This window comes from Borostomias antarcticus (genome assembly GCF_949987555.1).
Source record: "Borostomias antarcticus genome assembly, chromosome: 7".
In the NCBI taxonomy this organism is placed as follows: domain Eukaryota; kingdom Metazoa; phylum Chordata; class Actinopteri; order Stomiiformes; family Stomiidae; genus Borostomias; species Borostomias antarcticus.
The window spans coordinates 3,916,288-3,936,567 of NC_140240.1; the positions used below are offsets into that span (position 1 = coordinate 3,916,288).

Genomic DNA, 20,280 nt, shown 5'->3' on the forward strand with positions numbered 1-20,280 from the left:
GAGAGGGAGAGGTATGGGTTAGAGATGGATACCAGTTTACCAGCATGTGGGTATAGTATTTAGTGTGGGAACCTGCCCTGAAGCGGATCTGAACACCATATGAGAGGTCCTGTTGCAGGAAATATTAGTGACCTTTTCCTACCATTGTTTGAGCAATCATGGCTTGGATAGAGGAAGTTGACATCAAAAACAAGTGAGGGTCTGTATGACCCATGAGAATCCCCAGAGCCACTGTACCAGGGCATGAAATCATTACATAGTAATTACCATGTCATTTTGCAGTATGCTTTAGATGCTCATTGGAAGGGAAATGTATTCGTTTATTTAAGGAACTTTTGGACAGGCTATTCAAAATCATACTGTCTGTGGCAGTAAGCCAGATGTCTCAGATGCTTGTCTGCTTGGGAACACGCCAATACTGTCCCCCAAACCGTTATGTGCTGCTTAATCCAGTTCCTTCCCTAGACTACAGTCTGACTAGGCGCCATAAGCATTAAATGCACTCCAGCCATCCAAGAGCAGGCTACACATGGGCTAGGCTACTACTAAGAACTATGAATGAGGATATTGTCGCAACCGTTTCAAAAAGAGCGACCTCGACTGGCATCGTTTTTTTCAGACAACATACGCCCCTTTCGAGACTGTTACTTGTCTCAGGTTTCCAAGCTTTCCAAACCAACATATCAAGCACGAACTATAGCCTATGTCCTTGCATTGAGTCCTGTATTCGCTTTCCTGGTAAAACTGATAGGTTATTTCAACTGGCAAGGGGTATGCATTATTAACTGTGCCTATCGGCACAAAAACTGCGATACAAACTAGTCTACTCATGTCTTTAAACAATTACTGCATTACACACTTACCCTCTTGTTCTTGTGCAAACTGTAACGTTGATGGAGAAAGTCGCCATAACACCGGAAACATTGTACCGGCATGCAATATTACTATCAGTCACAAGGTGGGGTTGTGGGCATGGTTGTGGGAGGCCACAGAACCCAACCCACAATTTCTACACGTAAAGTAGGTCTGCCGCACATACACCACAAAGGGAAGGCCATATTTGTAGTATCTTCAAGATCCTTGGGTTATCTCAAAAGGATCTCACAAAGTTTCACCATCCCAATAAATGTTTATTTATTTACACATTTGTACAAAGCAAAATCTCCAGGGTTCTGAGCATCTGTAATCACACAATGCATTCTATTATGCCACATTTGAGATCTGACTTATGGGGAATCACAACATAAATAGCTTTCTGCACATTTTAAAATTAGAACTGATTAAACAGTCGCCGGTGACAGGTCTGTCCAACGTTTACAAGATTAGACATTTTACTGCAAACATCCCCCTTAGTCAATTCACCTGATCTGAGATGAAGATGGAAATTCAATTGCAAGGAAAATCTACCTCTTGATAAAGACCACAGCAGGGGTTACATGCCGCTCCTCTCCTCTTAGCATGGTGTTAAATGCAACTGCTGTTTCTCCTGGTCTGCTGATGCATGTACATCCAGAACATACTGCTGCTGCCAAGCTAATATACCACAATCTATAAATACTCTCTGCTCGTGTTCATTCCATCCTCAATATGGAAGATGAACAACCATCAGGACAGCATAAACAGACACACAATCAGAAGGCTTTGTAAAGGACATGCAGTTAAACTGTCAATATAACTTGATAGTCTGTTCTGCTATTGCTCTTAATGTATTTAAAATGGAAGCCAGTCAATCCTAATAAAATGATAATGATTTTGAGGACAATTCCAAGAGTATGATTGCATTATCCATTGTCTATGCTGTAGTAACAATCCTTCATATTCGTACTGTACATGTTATGATGTTGATTTGCTACCCATAATACCATTTCCCCCTATTAAATAGTTATATTTTCTGAAAATTAAAATAACAAAAATAATCAGATGGATTTTCAAACATCTTAAAACAGACTATCCTGGTATCACAAATCAAAGAATCATGAAGTCTTCGTTTCCAGTTTTTACAGTAAATGCACATTTGCATGAATGGATTTGTTGTCTGTGTATTTGTCACCAGCAGTTAGAAGCTCTCAGTTTATTTCTGGTTCTTAAGCAGTTCATCGATCTGGATTTTGTACATGTTCTTGACGTCCTCCAGGTCCAGCTTCAGCTCATCGGCCTCTTCAGCCTTCTCCCCGTACATCTGAAGGATCGTGTTGTGCCTCTGCTCTAGGTCCTGAAACACACACACACACACACACACACACACACACACACACACACACACACACACACACCAATGAGAAGACAGCAAATCCTCCTACACAGCGTTACATTCAGGAGTGGCCTCCTCTCGGGAGCTACGGTAACTAGTGAAATTACTTCTATTCATACATATTCATATACTTCTTATTAATTATATGAGTGGATCTCCTCCTTCTCACCTTCAGCTGAACTTTCATTTTGGGGATCTCCTTCACCTTGTCCTCCATCTCATCATTCTGATTGGTCAGTCTCACCAGTTCTTCTGCCATGACAGAACGACTCCTCTCCAGACTAGAGATCTCCAGCTGGGAACCAAAGGAGAAAGAGAAGGAGAAAGAGAAGGAGAAAGAGAAGGAGAGAGAGAGTAGGAGGAGAGAGGAATGAGGTTCTGTCAAAAAATTGTAAAGCCAATAATTTTACCACTAAAATGAAGCTCAAGGTAAAACACTCAAGTGTGTGTACAAGTAATATATTGGTAGTATAAATCAGATATTCTTGGGTGAAAATGTGATGATGTGGGCATTTGAATCCAGCTACCTGCAGCTGTGCTATCTCTCCCTCTCTGAGTTTGAGCTGCGACTGCAGGTTCTCCAGGATGCTGGAGCCGCCGCTCAGACGAGCTGCCTCATACAGGTTGGTCCCACTCATGGACATCGACATGGTCATGCCGCCGAAAGAGTGCTCCAGGGGGTCGTCCTGTTACGGGAGGAGCCACACAACATGTCAGAATGATGACTATGAGTATGAAAAATGTATAAACTCTGATTACATTCTAATGGGCAGAAGCATCAAGAATACATACATAATTAGGCCCAAGCTAGGAGCTAATGTAGGTGTTAAGCTCATCTGCATGCTTTGTTTTCTTCTTTTTCTCTGGTGTTTTTTTTTCAATTTAATTTTGTTTGGTGGAGGTGTACATTGTCTCTATTGCTCTATTCTGATAGTCTTCTGTTGCTTGTGTTCACAACGCTTTTCTAAAAAGTGACTAAGGTCTCAATAAGATACCCTGTACAAACAAACAATGAATACAAATGCAGGTGGAAGAGAGGTTGATTTATTTGGAGGTGGGTACACTAGTCACCTTTCTAGAAGACAGCTAACCCCAAATTGCTCCCAATGTGCAGGTTAGCACCTTGCATGGCAGCTACCGCCATTGGTGTGTGAATGTATGTGTGAATGGGTGAATGAGAGGCCATTGTAAAGCGCTTTGAGTGCCGCTAAGGTGGAAAAGCACTATATAAGTGCAGTCCATTTACCATTTCTACCTACATACCCAGGCCCAGCCTAGGAGGGTCAGGGCAGCGGTGTGTACCTGGGAGAGGAGGGAGGCGTGCAGGCCAGCGTGGTCACTGATGGAGCTGGAGCGCGACAGGGAGGGAGTGGAGGAGGCCGGCGGCTCCCCTACAGAATGGACCATGACCTTCCTCTCCTGGAGAGACACATACAACACGCATCAGACAGCAGATCCGTTTGCTCCACGCACATAGTTGGTTTAAGTACTGAGCAAATGTCATACTCTGATCTATTCTGTACATTCTCGCTGCTCTATACCGCCAACCCCCCCCCCCCCCCTATCTTGTCTTATCTTATAAGTGCAGTAGGACCTTCTCTTTCAGGGCCTCTTGTGCCAAGTAGGAATTCATCTTGTCTTATCTTATAAGTAGTAATAGTAGGACCTTCTCTTTCAGGGCCTCTTGTGCTAAGTAGCAATTAATCTAGTCTTATCTTAGAAGTAGTAATAGTAGGATCTTCTCTTTCACGGCCTCTTGTGCTAAGTAGGAATTCATCTCGTCTTATAAGTAGTAATAGTAGGACCTTCTCTTTCAGGGCCTCTTGTGCTAGGTAGCATTTTTTCTTCTCTTGCTCCACCTTCATCTTCTCCATCTCCAGCTGATTGTTCAGGAGCAGCTGGTGGGTGGAGCAGACAGCAGACTGTGAGGAAGTGTTCGTACAGACCTAGCAGTATTGGGACGTTCTAAGTTGGCAGCTCTGGCTGGGACATAGTGTACCTTCTCCCTCCTGGCCTCGTCCTGTGCTCGAGTGTGCTCTCCTCTCAGGTTCTCCAGCTCCACATGCTCTCTACACATTATATAACAAACATTACATTAGACTTACTAAAGACATCTCCCATGACTGAGGACATTGGAAATCCTACAGAGGCAGTGCAGCAAATGAGTCAGAAGGCTTTGTAAAGGACATGCAGTTAAACTGTCAATATAACTTGATAGTCCATTCTGCTATTGCTCTTAATGTATTTAAAATGGAAGCCAGTCAATCCTAATAAAATGATAATGATTTTGAGGACAATTCCAAGAGTATGATTGCATTATCCATTGTCTATGCTGTAGTAACAATCCTTCATATTCGTACTGTACATGTTATGATGTTGATTTGCTACCCATAATACCATTTCCCCCTATTAAATATGTGCAGCAAATGAGGAGCCTGGTAATGGATAGTAAGTCAGCTCCACCTCAGCAAATTGAAGCAGACGTCTACTCTATACTTGTAATATTCTGCAAATCCATGCACCTGCTGCTGTCATCCTCCAGTCTCTCCCGCTTGCTCTTCTCTGCGTCCAGCTGGCCGAGGACGCGGCCCTTCTCCTGCCGGAGGAGGGAATTCTGGGACTCCAGCGACGCCAGTTGGACCTTGATGGCTAGCAGCTCCTCCGTGGCCGAGCGCTCTTTCTCTACGGCAACCGCCAGCTGTGCCTGGGCGTCCACTGGTCAAGAGGAGAGAGAGAGGAAAGAGATAGAGAGATAGAGAGATAGAGACAGAGAGATAGAGAGACAGAGAGAGAGAGAGAGAGAGAGAGAGAGAGAGAGAGAGACAGAGAGAGAGAGAGAGAGACAGAGAGAGAGAGAGAGAGACAAAGAGAGAGAGAGACAGAGAGAGAGACAGAGAGAGAGAGAGACAGAGAGAGAGACAGAGAGAGAAATAGAGAGAGATAGAGATAGAGAGAGACAGAGAGAGACAGAGAGAGAGAGAGAGATAGAGAGAGACAGAGAGAGAGAGAGACAGAGAGCGAGAGAGAGAGACAGAGAGAGATGGAGAGAGATAGAGAGAGACGGAGAGAGAGAGAGAGAGAGAGAGAGAGACAGAGAGAGAGAGACAGAGAGAGAAATAGAGAGAGAGATAGAGAGAGACAGAGAGAGAGAGGGAGAGAGAGAGAGAGAGACAGAGAGAGAGAGAGAGAGAGAGAGAGAGAGAGAACAGAATGTCAAACACGGATAAATGCATTTTTACCACAGATGCGCTGTGAGCCTCCTGTCTCGCTGTTCTCACCCAGCCGATCGGAGATGCTCTGCTCCAGTTTGTCCCATGATGCCGTCTGGCCCCCCAGGGAAGCCTGCAGGTTCTCAATCTGCCGGAGCAAGGGCCGCGTCGCCGAGGTAACACTCTGGCTCAGCTCCTGATTCCTGGTCTCTGCTTCCTGTAGTCTCTATGGTGAGAAGTCAGCAAATACGTCAATACCAGGCGACCTCTGGACAATTGGCCGTTAGCTAAAGTTTCAAATCGTGACGAAGGGTTCACAACTCTTCAATGCTCCCCAAAAAATATCGTATCGAAACGCTGTACCTAATAAACCATATTCTGGGGGAGCACTGAACTCCTTTTTCATTATTTGAACTCCAGTATTTGGCACTAAAGGAAAGGGGGATGGGCGTAGAATCGTTCAAAACTGTTCGCAAAAGGAGGGCAGACGTCTCTCACCTGCTGCAGCTCGCCGATCTCCTCCCTCAGGTAGTCCTCCTTCCTGCCCTGCTGCTGCTCAGCCCTCTGCAGCGCCAGACGCAGGTCGCCCACCTGCAGCCAGGGTCACACAGGGTTCATGAGAGAGGGGGGCGTGCTAGGACACACACCACACGTGTAGCCGGATAAATGTGAGTCTATTAGTGTACTACAGGTTTCAGTAAGTGAGACTAACAGCAGGAGCAAAAGAGACACCAGCACCTGAAAAGATGCAGGGAGAAAACAAAAGTGCCTATGACAAATCCCTATATCCTCATGCTAAAATCCGCTGTAAATCCACATTTTAAAGCTGATATTTAAAAAATGTCTTCCCGGAGGCACATGCCCCCAGACCTGCCTAGGGGGTTCACATCTTTGGCACCTTTTTCCCCCCTGATGACTTTGCACCCCTGGTTATTTTACCTCAGATTTTTGTGGATGCTTAAAGAGACACTAACATTTGATATCATATATGCATTTTTACTATTTCAAGCCAAGTTTCCAGAGGCTTTAAGAAGCGTCGTAGATACATCATATCTGGGAAACACGGCCCAGGTACGTTATTAGATTCACATGGAGGATGGGGGAACTCACGGATATGAAACGGTACAAACGTGCAGGAGTTTGAGCGAGCAGTAACGTTAGTGCGCTTGTGAGACATCCTTGTAGCCTGGGTCCAGACATTTAATTCCACCCATCTCAGCGTTAACTGACATTCTCTCTGATATCAGGCTAATATCTTTCTGGACGAGGCTATTTGGTAGAAACAGCCCAAAACTTGTTTTAAGCCATTTTGAGTTTTGGATAGATTTTGGTAGGCTACTATAAGCCCTATAGTTTATCATGGTACAAAATAGATGGATGTAAAGCACCTGTTTGATAGTGAAAGTAGTTTGCATTTCTTGTTACAGCCCCGTACAAACCGCACACAAGCTACAGTAAACTGCACTAGCCTACCTTATACCCTCTCCGCTGTCTTTTTATGATCTAGTTAACGTTACCCATGCCGTGTCCAGCTAAACGGGCCACTAGCTAGCATTCTTAGGCTAGCTAGCTACAAGCACAGAAGCCTTTCTTTGGACAACTCAGAAGACTTATCATTCCGCGTGAATCTGTCCTCACAGACCCAGACACCCTTGCCCCCATTTCAAAAACTCACCGGATCTACACAAATCACACAAATGACCTATTTTGTATTAAAAGCGGCGAATTTCACCGAAGTTTGCACCCTTGCATGAATACAGATTGGCTGACTTGAGCCCGTAGCTGGTCTCACCTGATGGGCCAGGGCCTCCTGCTGCATGCGTGCCTCCTCCTGGGCCTTCTCCAGGGCCAGACTGAGCTCCTCTTTGGCCTGGGTCTCCCTGCTCAGGGCTGCCTCCTCACTCGCCTTGGTGGCTTTGGCCTTGTGCAGCTCAGCCAGCTCCCTGGAATTGGAGAGATGCCCCGTCACCTTACCGCTTAGGGGCGGCTGTAGCTCAGTTGGTAGAGCGGGTCGTTCAGTGATCGAAGGGTCAGTGGTTTGAATCCCAGCTCCGACTGTCCACATGCTGAAGTGTCCTTGAGCAAGACACCTAACCCAAATTGCTCCCAATGAGCAGGTTAGCACCTTGCATGGCAGCTGCCGCCATTAGTGTGTGAATGTGTGTGTGTATGGGTGAATGAGAGGCCATTGTAAAGCGCTTTGAGTGCCGCTAAGGTGGAAAAGCGCTATATAAGTACAGTCCATTTACCATTTACATAGCAGAGGTTGTTTGAAACAACGCTCACAAGACGACGAGTAGCGCTGCCTACGACTGAAAAAACGACTAAAGAGCACCAAATACGTCCCTGAATCTGGTGAATTATTCTTTGGTCTAGTGGTATATGTTTGGATTACCATGCGGTTCGGTAGTTTGATCTGTACCTGATTATATACAAGCTACTTTCGATGAACAGGATACTGTATTATTTTACATGTACAGTAAAAGGTGCTTTTTTCACAAACAGCAGGGTGGGATGAGGTGTGTTTGATTACTTGTAGGAATTGTCGAGGGCAGCCTGGAGGCTCCTGTTCTTCTCCTGCAGCTCCTCGGAGTCGGTCTGCAGTGTGGACGTCTCCCTCTCCTGGCGCTCCACCACGGCGTTCAGCTTCTTGATGTTGTCACGGTGCTGCTTCTCCACTTCCTCCTTCCCATCCAGAACCTACAGCCAAGGAACGAGGTTCAAGGCCACGTACGTACGTACCCACACCAATGTGACCTTAAAACACTCCCCGAAGCAATATTCTTCGACATTTTCAGCTACCAGTAGCCAAGGCTGATAGGGTGCGATACTGTAGATAACATTGTATGTAGTCTAATCATTAACAAACGACAAAAACTCTCACAAGGCTCGTGAGCCAATATTACGACTGATCCATCCCGACACAGAGATACCGCGTGGTACCAAAGTCGAAATACTATTGGCTTACGAGCGTTTTTAGAGTTGGGAACCAAACCTCTCACACAGAGATAAACAACATTCATTTCGGACCAGTCAAACTTTAAAAAAAAAGATAAGACGGGGGGGGGGGGGGGGGGGGGGCAATATTTTTATTCCACACATTTCTAACAGCTCTGTGGATGTTTGTTTTTTTCCGTCTACATAAAAATGTTCTCTATATCATTTAAAAAGCCACTGACCTGCTGCAGATGTGTGATCTCCTCCTCCTGCTCCTTGAGCCTCCTGCTCTGTTTGGTGATTTTGGTCTCGCACTCCTTCTCCTTCACGCGCAGCTTCTTGATGATGTTGCAGTGCTGCAGCTGCTGCTTGGACAGCTTCTCGCCTGAGAGGGGGGGGACAGCATCAGTCACCTGGGGGGTACATGGCTCTCCTCTCCCCTCCTCCTCGCTGCACACCCATCTGACCCTCCTCACCCTCCTCCAGCAGTCCTCGGATCTGCTCCTCCTTCTCGCGGATGATCTCCATGGTCTCGTTGGAGTTCAGTCTGGTGGACAGCTCCTCTCTCATGCCCTTTATCTCCTATGGAGGAAGTACAACATCAATGTTAAAGAAACCTAAAATGGGGCGATAAACGACAATACTGACTGATGTTTACATCTAAACACCTTTGGGTCAAATCTATTGAGAGTTGATTGTACAGTAGTAGTATATTAGTATATGTAGTTGTATACAGTAGTTAGTTCTAGGTGTATTGTAATGTTAATGTTAATTGTAATGCTTTCTGTATGGTGTGGGCTACTGGGCTTGTGTGTTACCTTCTTGGCAATGTCCCTCTCCTTGCAGGCAAGCTGGGCTTTCCTCTCCGTGTCTGCGATGCGCTGCGTGAACTCATCCTTCAGTGACTGAACCGTTGAGCTCTCCTCCTTCAGACTGATGACCTCACTGCACAAAGACAGTAGAGACACCAATCAGATTCGCAGATCATTATACTGCATGCCCAGTGTAACGCAGATCATTATACTGCATGCCCAGTGTAACGCAGATCATTATACTGCATGCCCAGTGTAACGCAGCCTATGAAATCACATAATTGGGAATGCAATTACTGATGTACTGTATCAAACAATAAATAGCTAAATTTGAAACTTCTAATATGCTGTTTTCTGATACAGTCAATTTATGGAAGAAAATAAGTCGTTTTAGTGTACGATGATGATCAATATCAATCAAAGCTTTATTTGTATAGCGCCTTTCATACCCAGAGGCAACACAATGCGCTTTACAGAGAACAAGGGAGGTGGGCAGACATCCCACCCCTACATATTCCAGAGTATCTCGTGTTTCTGTTTGACATAGCCGGGGCCAAATATTTGCGTTAGTGTGACGTGCTTGCCATTTGTCTTCTTTCCATTTGTCAGATAAGCCAGTACAGAACAGGGTATGTGAGGCGTATACTGTTTACTCACTCTCTGAGGTTGTCACACTCCTCCTCTAGACTAGCCTTGTCTTTACTGGCTGTCAGTAGCTGAGTCTCTCTCTTCTCCAGGCGGCTTGACAGCTCATCAATCACCTGCAGGGAGAGCAGGCAGGCCTTTAAACTGAACGTGCACAAAATCTGATAGGACACCTTGTATGTATGAAGCAGAGAGCAGCATCCATCATCGACGTTCATCATCGATAAGATATTCAACCATGAAGTAAATAAAAGCCGCAATGCTGCCCTGATTCATTAACACTGGTTCTACACACTAACACTACCTTTTGCAGCTCCAGAATCTGACACGTTGAGACACTTCTCTTCTGTTCTGTGATCGGCGGGGTGAATTCCTCTGCGTCAGTGTTGGGACCAGACAAAGTGACATCCGCTTCCGATTCCTGTTCCGTCAGTTCCTCAGGCTGCTCGCAGTTCACAGGCGTGGCGCTCCGCCCGCTCTCCTCCATCTCATCCACTGACCGGTCCTTCATCATCTCTGTCAGCCCTTCCTCCTCTTCGTCATCCTTCTCCTCCTCCTCTTCCCGGTCCGGCGGTGCCTCTGACGGCGCAACGGAGGCGGGGGTGGCGGCAGTGACAGACGCCAGAGTCCTGCTCCCGGGGATCTCGTCGTCAGAATTGACCTCGCTGACGCTGCGGCTGTCCAGGGACTGCATGCTGAACGAGTCGATTCGCTCAAAGGCGTCCGATGAGGAGCCGCAGCTCTCCGTCAGCTTGGTGTAGTCCTCCAGGCGGGGGAAGTCCCCGCAAGCGGAGGCGGAGAGCAGCTGGAAGGAGCTCTGCATCAGGTGGAGGCCCGCCTTGGCCTCCGCCGTCTCCTGCCTGGAGCTGGCCGAGCTCTCGCTAAGCACACTGTCATGGTCCAGAACCTCGATGTCACTGGTGGTGGAAGTGCCCGAGGAGAAGGCGCTGACGGGGGGGGAAGGGGTGTCGCTTTCCCTGTCCTCCGCTCTGGGGTCTTTGGGCCCAAACAAAATGTCCTTAGGGGGTGTGAGCGGAGCAGGGGTAGGGGAGAGGTTCTTGGGTTCAGGGGGGGTCGCAGAAGGTTCCGGGGAGTCATTGACATCACGGGCAGGTTGGGGTTCTGAGGGAGTCGACAGCTGATCTGCTTGTGCGTCCTCAGAGACTGTAGTTGTGACATCAGGATCTACTCTGCTCTCTCTGCTCTCTTCTACCCTGGTTGTTGGACTGTCAGAGTGATCAGGACCATCGTCCCGAGCTGATGATGGAGGGTCAGGCTGTATGGGGATAGTAACTAGGGCAGGCCCTGGCTTCGGAGGCTCAGCCTGGATTGCCTGGCTCTCGGCAGCTTCCTGGTTCTCTTGAATGTCAGGCTCCGTCACCCCTGGCTTTGAAGGAGCCACATCGTCCTTATCACCAGCCTCCGTGCTCTTCTCCTCCTTCTCCTGTAGCCGTCGGTGGGACTTAGCAGGTGGCACAGACACCACCTGGGTGCTCTTGACACCCTGCAGCTCCCCTGGGGGCAGAAAGGCACTGAAGAAGTTCTCGGTTTCATCCACAACTGTACGGGTTACAGGGGTGGTGATGGCCTCCGATGACAACGGAGGGGTCTTCGTGGTCTCCTCCGGAGGCGCGTCCCACTGTGTCATACCCCACCCTCCACTCAATGGAGTCTTTATGGGTAAATCTAGAAATGGAATAAGAAGACACAGCACAACAAGAACCATAAAATCATATGATCAGACAAATATATAGTAAATCTGAGCATTCACTCGCCTGTGGCTATTACTGTTAACAGTGACATACCATCGTAAGGCATCACAACAGTGTCAGCCCATTGGTCTTCTTCTTGGATGTCCAGGACTCTGTCAATGGACTTCTGAGCTGTCGTTAAGGCCTGTTTAGCAAAGCTTGACAGGTGGGACGCGTTGAACCAGCTCATAGTTGTACTATCCTCGCTAGCCTAGCTCAGTTAGCTGGCTCGCTAACTAGCTTGTTGAGCTACCTTAGCTAGCATACGCTACGGTTTGCTAATGAGGTTGGCTAGTAGCTAGCTAGCGAATCAGATGGTTACGAGCCCGTTCCACAAGACGGATTATACATTTTAGGGGAATCTAGCTAGTTAAGCGCTCATTCAAATAAATCAAATGAGCGAACGCCATAACGTTAGCTACCGTAATGTCAGAACAATGGCGAAGCAGTAATTGTCACAACAATCGTAGTAGCTAAACCATAGCTAAATTCACGAGTCGGCACCATAGAAAGGCACGTAGACAGTCCAGACAACTGAGTTAAATCCCCTGCCTTAGTCAATGCGTGACTGTTTCGTTTGGAGAAGCTATTGTCGAAGTCCATGGGTTTGTTGTGGTATTTTGGTAACACAGCCTCGGAGCTGCAAGCTGCTTCCTTTCCACGTAGCACCGTGACGTCATCACCCGATCTCAGTCTCACATGAAACAATATTTGCTGTCTTAATACTGTATGCAAATTCTTCTTTGGATTTGGTGTTTGGAAACTGAACAATGCTATGTAAGTTCTTGCTTACAATACCAACCTACCAGTGTAGAGTGTATAAGGAGGCTCTTTATCCATGGACGCACAGTAGCTGCCCTCTCTAACCACCACGACTGTAAAAACATTTCTGCAATTTAGCCATGAGCACTGTATACCCACTTAGTCATCACTACAACTCTGCTACCCACCACGTTATTATTATAACCATCTAGATATTGTATAATCTTTCCCACAGCCATCTAGGCATTTTCCACAATCTTTCTACAGTAAAGACAGTAACAATGCTTGTATAGGAAACCATTTATTTCCAATTCACATTGCACTTTTTCAGTGTCTGGAGTAGTCATTGCAACTAGAATGAAAACATTGACAGACTAAATAAATAAATAAACGATGCAGGAACTTCAAAAATTAGAGTAACATTTTCAAATTAAATAGGATGGTCTTGCTACATTTCTCTTTCATCCAGTACAGGAGGTTGAGGTTTCAGTGCATTTATACTGTAGATAACATTAAAGGAGTAGTAAAGGGAAAATGCATGTTTAGCCCTGTTTTAAGGTTACTTATGATCATATACAATGGTTCAGATCAAAACGTTGACAAAGCTAACATTTTCGAGAAAGTTGATAATTGCTCTACCACCGTTTTGGTCATAAAATGGATGTGGATGGGCACCTTGAAAAATCATTCAAAAACATGTTAAACTCTCGATTTCAAAGACAAGAAGCTCACCAAGGGGGGTAATTGGTGTCCGTTGGTGTTCTGACATCAAATTCGCTGAACCATTGTATATGATCATAAGTAACCTTAAAACAGGTCTAAACATGCATTTTCCCTTTACTACTCCTTTAACAATAGTAGATGTTGCAAACAGTGAAACTGTTTCTCTATTCAAAACAAAACACAATCAGACATGGGTAAAGAACTATGTCAGAGCAATGGACATGAAATACATTTATTTACATAATTGTACTTAAATACAGAGTAAAAATGTCTCATTCCGTTATTCCATGTCAAAGACCTGCTATTTGCCTCCGGTCACTGTCGGCAAAGTAATACAATGAAATGACAAAAGTCATTGTGAAGTTCATTGTTAGGAGAATGTGCATGTCCTATGGAGTGAAGCTGAGTTTGAAGAGCATGGTCTGGGGAGTGGTGACATCAGCGACAGCCAGCTCCTGCCCATCTGCCAGACCCAGCTCTGAACAAAACAGGCAATTGAATTGTACAAATAAGACTGAGCACAAGAGCGCCAAGCTGACAGTATCCTCTCAAGTACACATTTCATTGAATCCATATCCTGCACATATGACAAATAAACCTGTTTAAATCTGAATCAGGCTGTACCCTCCGAGAGCTGGATACTGTAATGCATCAATATTTGGGGTTCTAAAGGGGTAGAATTGAATTATCTTACCTTTCAGTGTTTTGGACAGATTCTGACGCGTCCTCTGTTCTATTGAGGCAACAGTCTGCCAACACAAAAGAGGATTTGATAGGCCGTCAGGCTTAAGCACTTCAAACTAGGCATCGTGGTTGTAAGGCACCTCATTGGAAATCTGAGATTTTAAATGGGAGGGTAGTCACCTGTAAATACAATGTCTTGTTTTTTCCTTCAACTGTCGCTGTGATAGCAGGCGATTTCATTTGTCTGAAAAAGAGAAATTATTTTAATTAGTGTCAAAATGACATTCATTGAAAAAGCGGATCAACTACAGAACATCAAATATTAGTGTGGCCAGAGATTGACAGTAAGAACCATTCCGATAATTCTCATGCATAGAAAAGTTATTATTGTTTAACAGAAGGTGTACACAGCTGAAAATATGTGGTCTCTAAAATTCAACAGTGGTGTGTCAGGTGAACCTACAGCGAGGTGTTCTCTGTCAGGTAGTCCAGCAGCTCCTGGAGCTTGGCCGAAGGCTGGAAGTACAGGTTCTGGGGAACCTGGCTGCAGGCTGAGCAGTTCTCCTGAGGGGGACGTCACAAATACACAACAGTCAGTATAGACAGATAGATACATGCTATATCACAGTCAAAATGAAAGCTGCCAGAGGTGGTAGAGTTTAGTTAACTGAAATAAAAATAAAAACTAGGCTTTACAAAAAACAATAACTAATTAAAATGGTATTGTGGGTTTACAAAACTAACTAAAAGTAACTAAAATTGAGAAAATATCCTTAGTTTTAGTCTTTTTCATTTCATACAAGCCTACTATTTTATGAATTTTTGCTCTGCCCCTATGCAGAAGTAACCTGACATGCGCCAGATGGTTTGTTTCACACATGCGCCAGATGGTTTGTTTCAAACAATGTGAACTCAGAGATGAGATGGTCTCATGAGGCTAGCGCAGAAGAAAAAAAAAAACTAATACTGAAACTAATCAAAACTAAACTAAAACTAAGCAGAAACTAAACTAGCAAACCTGCTTTAAAAACGAATCAAAACTTCATATAGTATTTAATACTTTTTCCTCCAAGTAATGCAAAAATACGCCTTTTATCTATTAGTTGCATAATTTATTGGAATAGTACTTATACGCATTAGAATCCATCTGAAGTCTCAATACTTCTACTTGAGCAGAATCTTTCTGTACCTCTGCACAATGAGAACCCACCTTTCTCTCTGCTTCAAATGTGCATGTGTATAGACCATCAGCATCATTGAAAACCATGTAGTTGTTCAGGGGAATGTAGGCACTGTAAATAAAGTGGAGAAATGTAATATTTCTAATCAACATACTTTATGCTGCGTTACACGCATCCATGAACAATTGGAAGTCAGGGACCAAGAGCTCACCTTGATGCTATTTTGAAAACCTCTGTGGCACAGGCCGCTACAATCAAAGACGGAAGGAAAAGAGCCATTAAAAGCATACCTAGTTGATATTTACTAATAGTGCATACTGTATTAGTGACACAGCGCCATCTCAGTAATGATTTAACATGGCCAGGTCCAACGGCCTATTAACTGCTGTTTCTGCTACAGTAAGCGAGGTGTGTGGTTCATATAATTTAATGATTTACCAGCAATAACCGCGTTTGTGGATGCCACAGCCGGAATGATCCTCTTTACAACACCTGCAGTGTTTACACAAACAAAGAAAACAACAGCTGTAATAACAATACTTAAGCTCTGTTTAAGAGAATAAGTTGATGATGACACAATGGTTATGAAAATCTAATGTAGCAGGCGTGGTGCACATTGAATAGATCACAGCGATTTGTGAAAAGTATATACAGAGTACATTCATTGGGAAGGTAATATGATCCTACTATCCCAATATCATCACACCTTCCCTTGTTCTGGGGCAGGTCCCTATGGAGAGTTAACAATAGGAGCACTGTTGTGTGTGACAGAGACAGAGCGTGTCCTCACCCTGGGTGAGTCTGTATGTCACTCCTGTGATGTTGAACTCTGCCGCCCTCTCCAGCGACCTCTGGTGCACCCACTGGATGTGCTCTGGGTCATCACCATCCAGCCCCACACCTTCTGTGGAGACACGCACACAGACGCACGCACGCATACACGCACACACAGTCAGCATCTACAAGTGTGGATATTCCATTTATTGTTTGTCCATACATTAATGTGCTCACCTCCAAAGGGCTTCTCTTTTGGCCATAGCAGTATGCGGACATACTCAATACAATGCTCTGGTAACCGGGGCATAGAGGCTATCGTACACATGGGGAAATTGATCTGAGAGGGAAAAAAGATGAATAGATATCAGGGTCAGGGTTAGGGCATTGTGAGGAAGACTTTGGGGAAGGGTGAGGGTAGACTGTGCTAGTGTACCTGTGGAGGGTAGAGCTCCAGGGTGCAGTCGATGCAGGCAGTCATGCCAGGCAGAATAACCCGAGCGTTGCCCTTAAAGCCCTCCGTTCCGCCATCTATCAGAGGTATGATGGAGCTGGGGTCCAGAACTCCATCGTCATAGACCAGCATTGAGAGCTGGGGAAGGAGGGACAATACGTTGGGGTCGACGACTCATGTCAGAAAGGCAGATATCATTCCTTGAGAATCAGGTGGGAAAGTTCTTAGTTCCTAAAAAGTTGGAATAAAGAATGGATCATGTAATACATACCAGCATGCCATTCATCCACCTTCTGGCAACGATGGAGTCGAGTCCACAAACTATTATGTGGAATTCTGAGAGAAGAGACAGAGAAGTGATACAAACACAGTTTTTTCATTGTCGATTATGAATAAGTACAGTACATGGAGTAGGTTGAGCACAAAATAATCCAAGTGCTTACGTCTGTAAAATGTCTCATCAAAGTCTTGAATTTTCTTGAAATGTCTGAGCAAGGATTGAGGATTCAAAAAGCAATATAACTTCAAGCAGCAATAAAGGGGGCCAAGCGTGAAAAATGCATTAAAGGCAACATGTTGACCAGGCCATAGCCACATTTGAACTATGTGGCTATTGAAAATCAATGAAAATATCATGAAAACACGATGGGTGGCTTTGCACAAAAACGCTCATATCAACATCAAAATTGAAACTAGTGATTTCGAGTCAAATTAGTAAGTTGTAGAGCATGTTATGACCTACACATACAAGAAATATGAATTTGGCCACGGCCCCAGAAATTGATTGTGTTTTATTATTGCATTTTAGCTTGTTATAGCTCCACCCTGTGGCCAATCAGCTTAATCTTTCTTCAGTGACCATTACGCATGCCCCTCCACCACTGTACAAAAGTTAGGAAAAAAACGGCATGGTGGTTAGGCCTAAACCGCAAATGAGGTCCCTAGCGCTCCCATTTTGATGGATCGGGCCAATAATGCAGGGATAGCCTCACATTAGGTGTTATGCCTACAAAGTTTCATGGTATTGGGTTAATCCGTTCAGAAGTCATACACCTGAAAAGCCACACCCTCCTCAATTTTCATTGGTGCATAGTGGCTCTGTCTTTTTACTTTTCAAACTTTTGCAGAAATAGAACTTTGGATATTGGTCCCTAGATTGTGTCTTCCGCACTCCATGCAGATTGGTGAAAGTTCCTAGCAGGAGATAAGATTTTTTTCACAAAGGGGTTTTCAAAAAATTCAAAATGGTGGAAACTCTACATAACTGGAAGTTATGGGTTCTTGAGGCAAAACGACAAAAGTCAAACAAGGCATGAGATATGCCTATTCAAAGTTCGCAATTTAAATTGATGGCTATAGCGCCCCCCCTTTGGCCAATCAATGTAACACCCTCACGCATCATCCTCTACCATAGGCTCTGTGCACCAGCTCCACTAATTCCTGAAAGTCACTTGGCATCTTTATTTCCTGTCCTATATGATTGGATTAAGTGATTAATCAGGTGTGCGGCAGACCCAGCGCACACCTGATTAATCACTTAATCCAATCATATTGGACAGGAAATAAAGAAGCCAAGTGACTTTCAGGAAATAGTGAAGCTGGTGCACAGAGCCTATTGTGCAAAGTTCCGTAAAAGTTACCAGTTGGTTATAGGGGCTGTCATAGACTTCCATTGCGGAATAATAATAATAATACTACCAATTACAATAGGGTGCCTCGCACATTCATGCTTAGCCCTCTAATAATTGGATGGAATCAAGGTTGTTGAGCGTTGATCTAATGCCCAAGAAATTGTATTTTTTCACCAAAAAATCCCACGCCACATTTATTATTTAGTAAAAAGGATACGGGACTACATTGCACCCTGGAACGCGGCTGTTGATGAAATGAGCTGCAACGTCTGCTTTAGGACGACCCACATCTTTAGGCCTACAGACATATCAACCAAAACAAACACAAAGATAATGTCAACACACACCAACATAGACTTGGAAAACTTCTGAAAAAGTCAAAGAAGATGTGTGGCTGAAGCATTGACAGACCTGAAGAGAAACTGTCTGTTGAGGTTTGACATGTCAATGGTATCCATGTCAACCACGTGTATGTTACGAAATCCAGACAAGGCCTGGTCCACAGCATTGACACAGGAGAAGACAAAGTCAAGAATCTTGTTCAGACAGTTTGTTTAGTTAAGACTAAAAATTAATGTCGAAATAAGCCTACAAAATAAATAGGCCAAATCACTCAAGTCAAGAGGTGATGATGAATTAAGTGGATTTGGGATAGTGAATCGTACCAGATCTTTGAGCAGCTCACATCCGAGGCCACCTGCTCCGATGACAACGATTTTGCAGGTTTCTAATAAAAACTGGAGAGACTGTGTCGAAACGGGCAAATCATCGAGAATGAACACAAGGAGAAAAACAAATACACAATTGATGTAGTGCTTATAGAGGCTTTATAGAGGCTTAATGAAGCCTTTATAAATGTTACTTGATCTTAAAGGGGTAGTTCAAAAGTTTGGACATAGAGCCTCATCTAGCCAGCACTATTGTCTTCACAACAACAAGGAACAGAAGAGTGGACTATTCTTTTACTATCAACACAACAACAAGTTGCAATGGCCATGTTCGAAAGGGATACAGTATATGTCTGACTTTTAGTTTAGTTGATCAAACATCAAATTTATCAAATATAGTCATTACAGGGACAGTATGCAACCACACTAGGCTCTCACATCCCTCATTACGTTACAGGGCCAGAAACTCCTTTATTCCAAGTGCAATAACCCAAATTAATAATAAGTCAGTGAACTGGTATGCACTTGAACCAGATCCAAGACTATTATTTATTCAGCTATTTCACCTATATTTGATGACGACTTGATTGAGTGTGTGTGTGTGTGTGTGTGTGTGTGTGTGTGTGTGTGTGTATATATATATATATATATGGACTATGTGGGTGTATATATATATCTATATATATATATATATATATATATATACATATATACACACACATAGTAAATATATACATAGTATCCTGTATATATATATGCTGCTGCATTCTTTCTGTTGTTACTGTGTTTTAATGGTTGTGTAGTATGTGATTATGAACTGTATTGCTGCAAAATTAAAGTTGCACAGAAATGAAAAAAGCATTCTGTTCCATTTTGGTTCACATAATTGGTCATAGTGTTCACCTATTCAACGATGTATGCCAAAAAAATTACAAAACTCTTCTTTTGTTGTAATCTTATATCAAAATATATACTTTCTTACTTCCTGGAAAACGGTAGGTCACGTGCAATGACGACAACAGGTACCTTAGATTTTAGGCCAATAATCTCACCACATCCACCCGTCAATCAACGCTATCCTTCTATCGAATCTGTCTAAAGTTCTTAAAACCCGCCCACTTGTCAATGTTCCAATCAAATTCCTCTACACATTATGTCCCACCCTCATAGCTTGTTTGCGTCGGAAATACGTCAAACTACGGAAGTTAGATGATCTCAAACATCCGTTTCTGTGCGACTTTAACTGCTTCTTGAGGACACTGAAGTTTTCTGAATCCAAGGCTACGTTTAAACCAATATATTTTCATTTTTTAGAAGGATCAAAATGGCCTGAATTATATACAGAGGAGATCAACTTAAGTACTAGGCACTTTACCTCTGTGCTGGCTTCAAAATCAGGGTGGGTGAAAGGTCCTGATCGCTCCAGAAACTTCTTGATGTGATTCCATCGTCCCTCCCATTCGCCCCTGTCTCCACTGCCCCCCTCCAACACCATCCTGGAAGACAGCATGTTCAGCTCAACATGATCATCAAGATGGACTCATCACTTTAATCATGTTACACTTGATACCACATACAATCATTATATCTTATGACACTACATTAAATCTAGGTCTACAATGTGAATTCCACAACAAATGAAGAACAATGCAGTTCTAATTCAAGTGATCTATCCAACTGTATATTGGCATGGTGCTGTTAGAATAGGGAGGGCCAAAATGATGGTGAACTAGAGAACAGTAACTTAGTGATGCTAAAGGCTGCTGTGTTATCTGGAGGAGGAACATTAATGTTAGTG

At 44.2% G+C, this 20,280-nt stretch overlaps 2 protein-coding genes across 2 annotated transcripts; both read right to left on the reverse strand.

The window, feature by feature from the left end:
* Window positions 1–1,171: 1,171 nt before the first annotated feature.
* On the reverse strand, window positions 1,172–12,193 carry tmf1 (TATA element modulatory factor 1). Its single transcript, XM_084440751.1, has 17 exons — window positions 11,660–12,193; window positions 10,159–11,540; window positions 9,867–9,970; window positions 9,216–9,342; window positions 8,874–8,979; window positions 8,640–8,782; window positions 7,994–8,160; window positions 7,253–7,403; window positions 5,959–6,051; window positions 5,530–5,686; window positions 4,774–4,966; window positions 4,251–4,320; window positions 4,057–4,149; window positions 3,554–3,670; window positions 2,779–2,937; window positions 2,421–2,546; window positions 1,172–2,212 (listed from the first exon to the last, which is right to left on the reverse strand). The coding sequence occupies exons 1-17, from the start codon at window positions 11,793–11,795 to the stop codon at window positions 2,072–2,074; spliced, it is 3,465 nt and encodes a 1,154-aa protein (XP_084296877.1). The 5' UTR covers window positions 11,796–12,193; the 3' UTR covers window positions 1,172–2,071.
* A 624-nt stretch (window positions 12,194–12,817) lies between these two features.
* On the reverse strand, window positions 12,818–19,977 carry uba3 (ubiquitin-like modifier activating enzyme 3; the record flags this gene model as incomplete). Its single annotated transcript, XM_084441137.1, has 16 exons — window positions 12,818–13,568; window positions 13,785–13,839; window positions 13,955–14,018; window positions 14,238–14,338; window positions 14,985–15,066; window positions 15,167–15,203; window positions 15,394–15,447; window positions 15,746–15,859; window positions 15,967–16,069; window positions 16,166–16,321; window positions 16,455–16,519; window positions 16,627–16,670; window positions 18,032–18,112; window positions 18,226–18,308; window positions 18,480–18,560; window positions 19,858–19,977. 16 exons carry the CDS (start codon window positions 19,975–19,977, stop codon window positions 13,480–13,482), a joined length of 1,329 nt encoding a protein of 442 aa, XP_084297263.1. The 3' UTR covers window positions 12,818–13,479.
* Window positions 19,978–20,280: the final 303 nt, after the last annotated feature.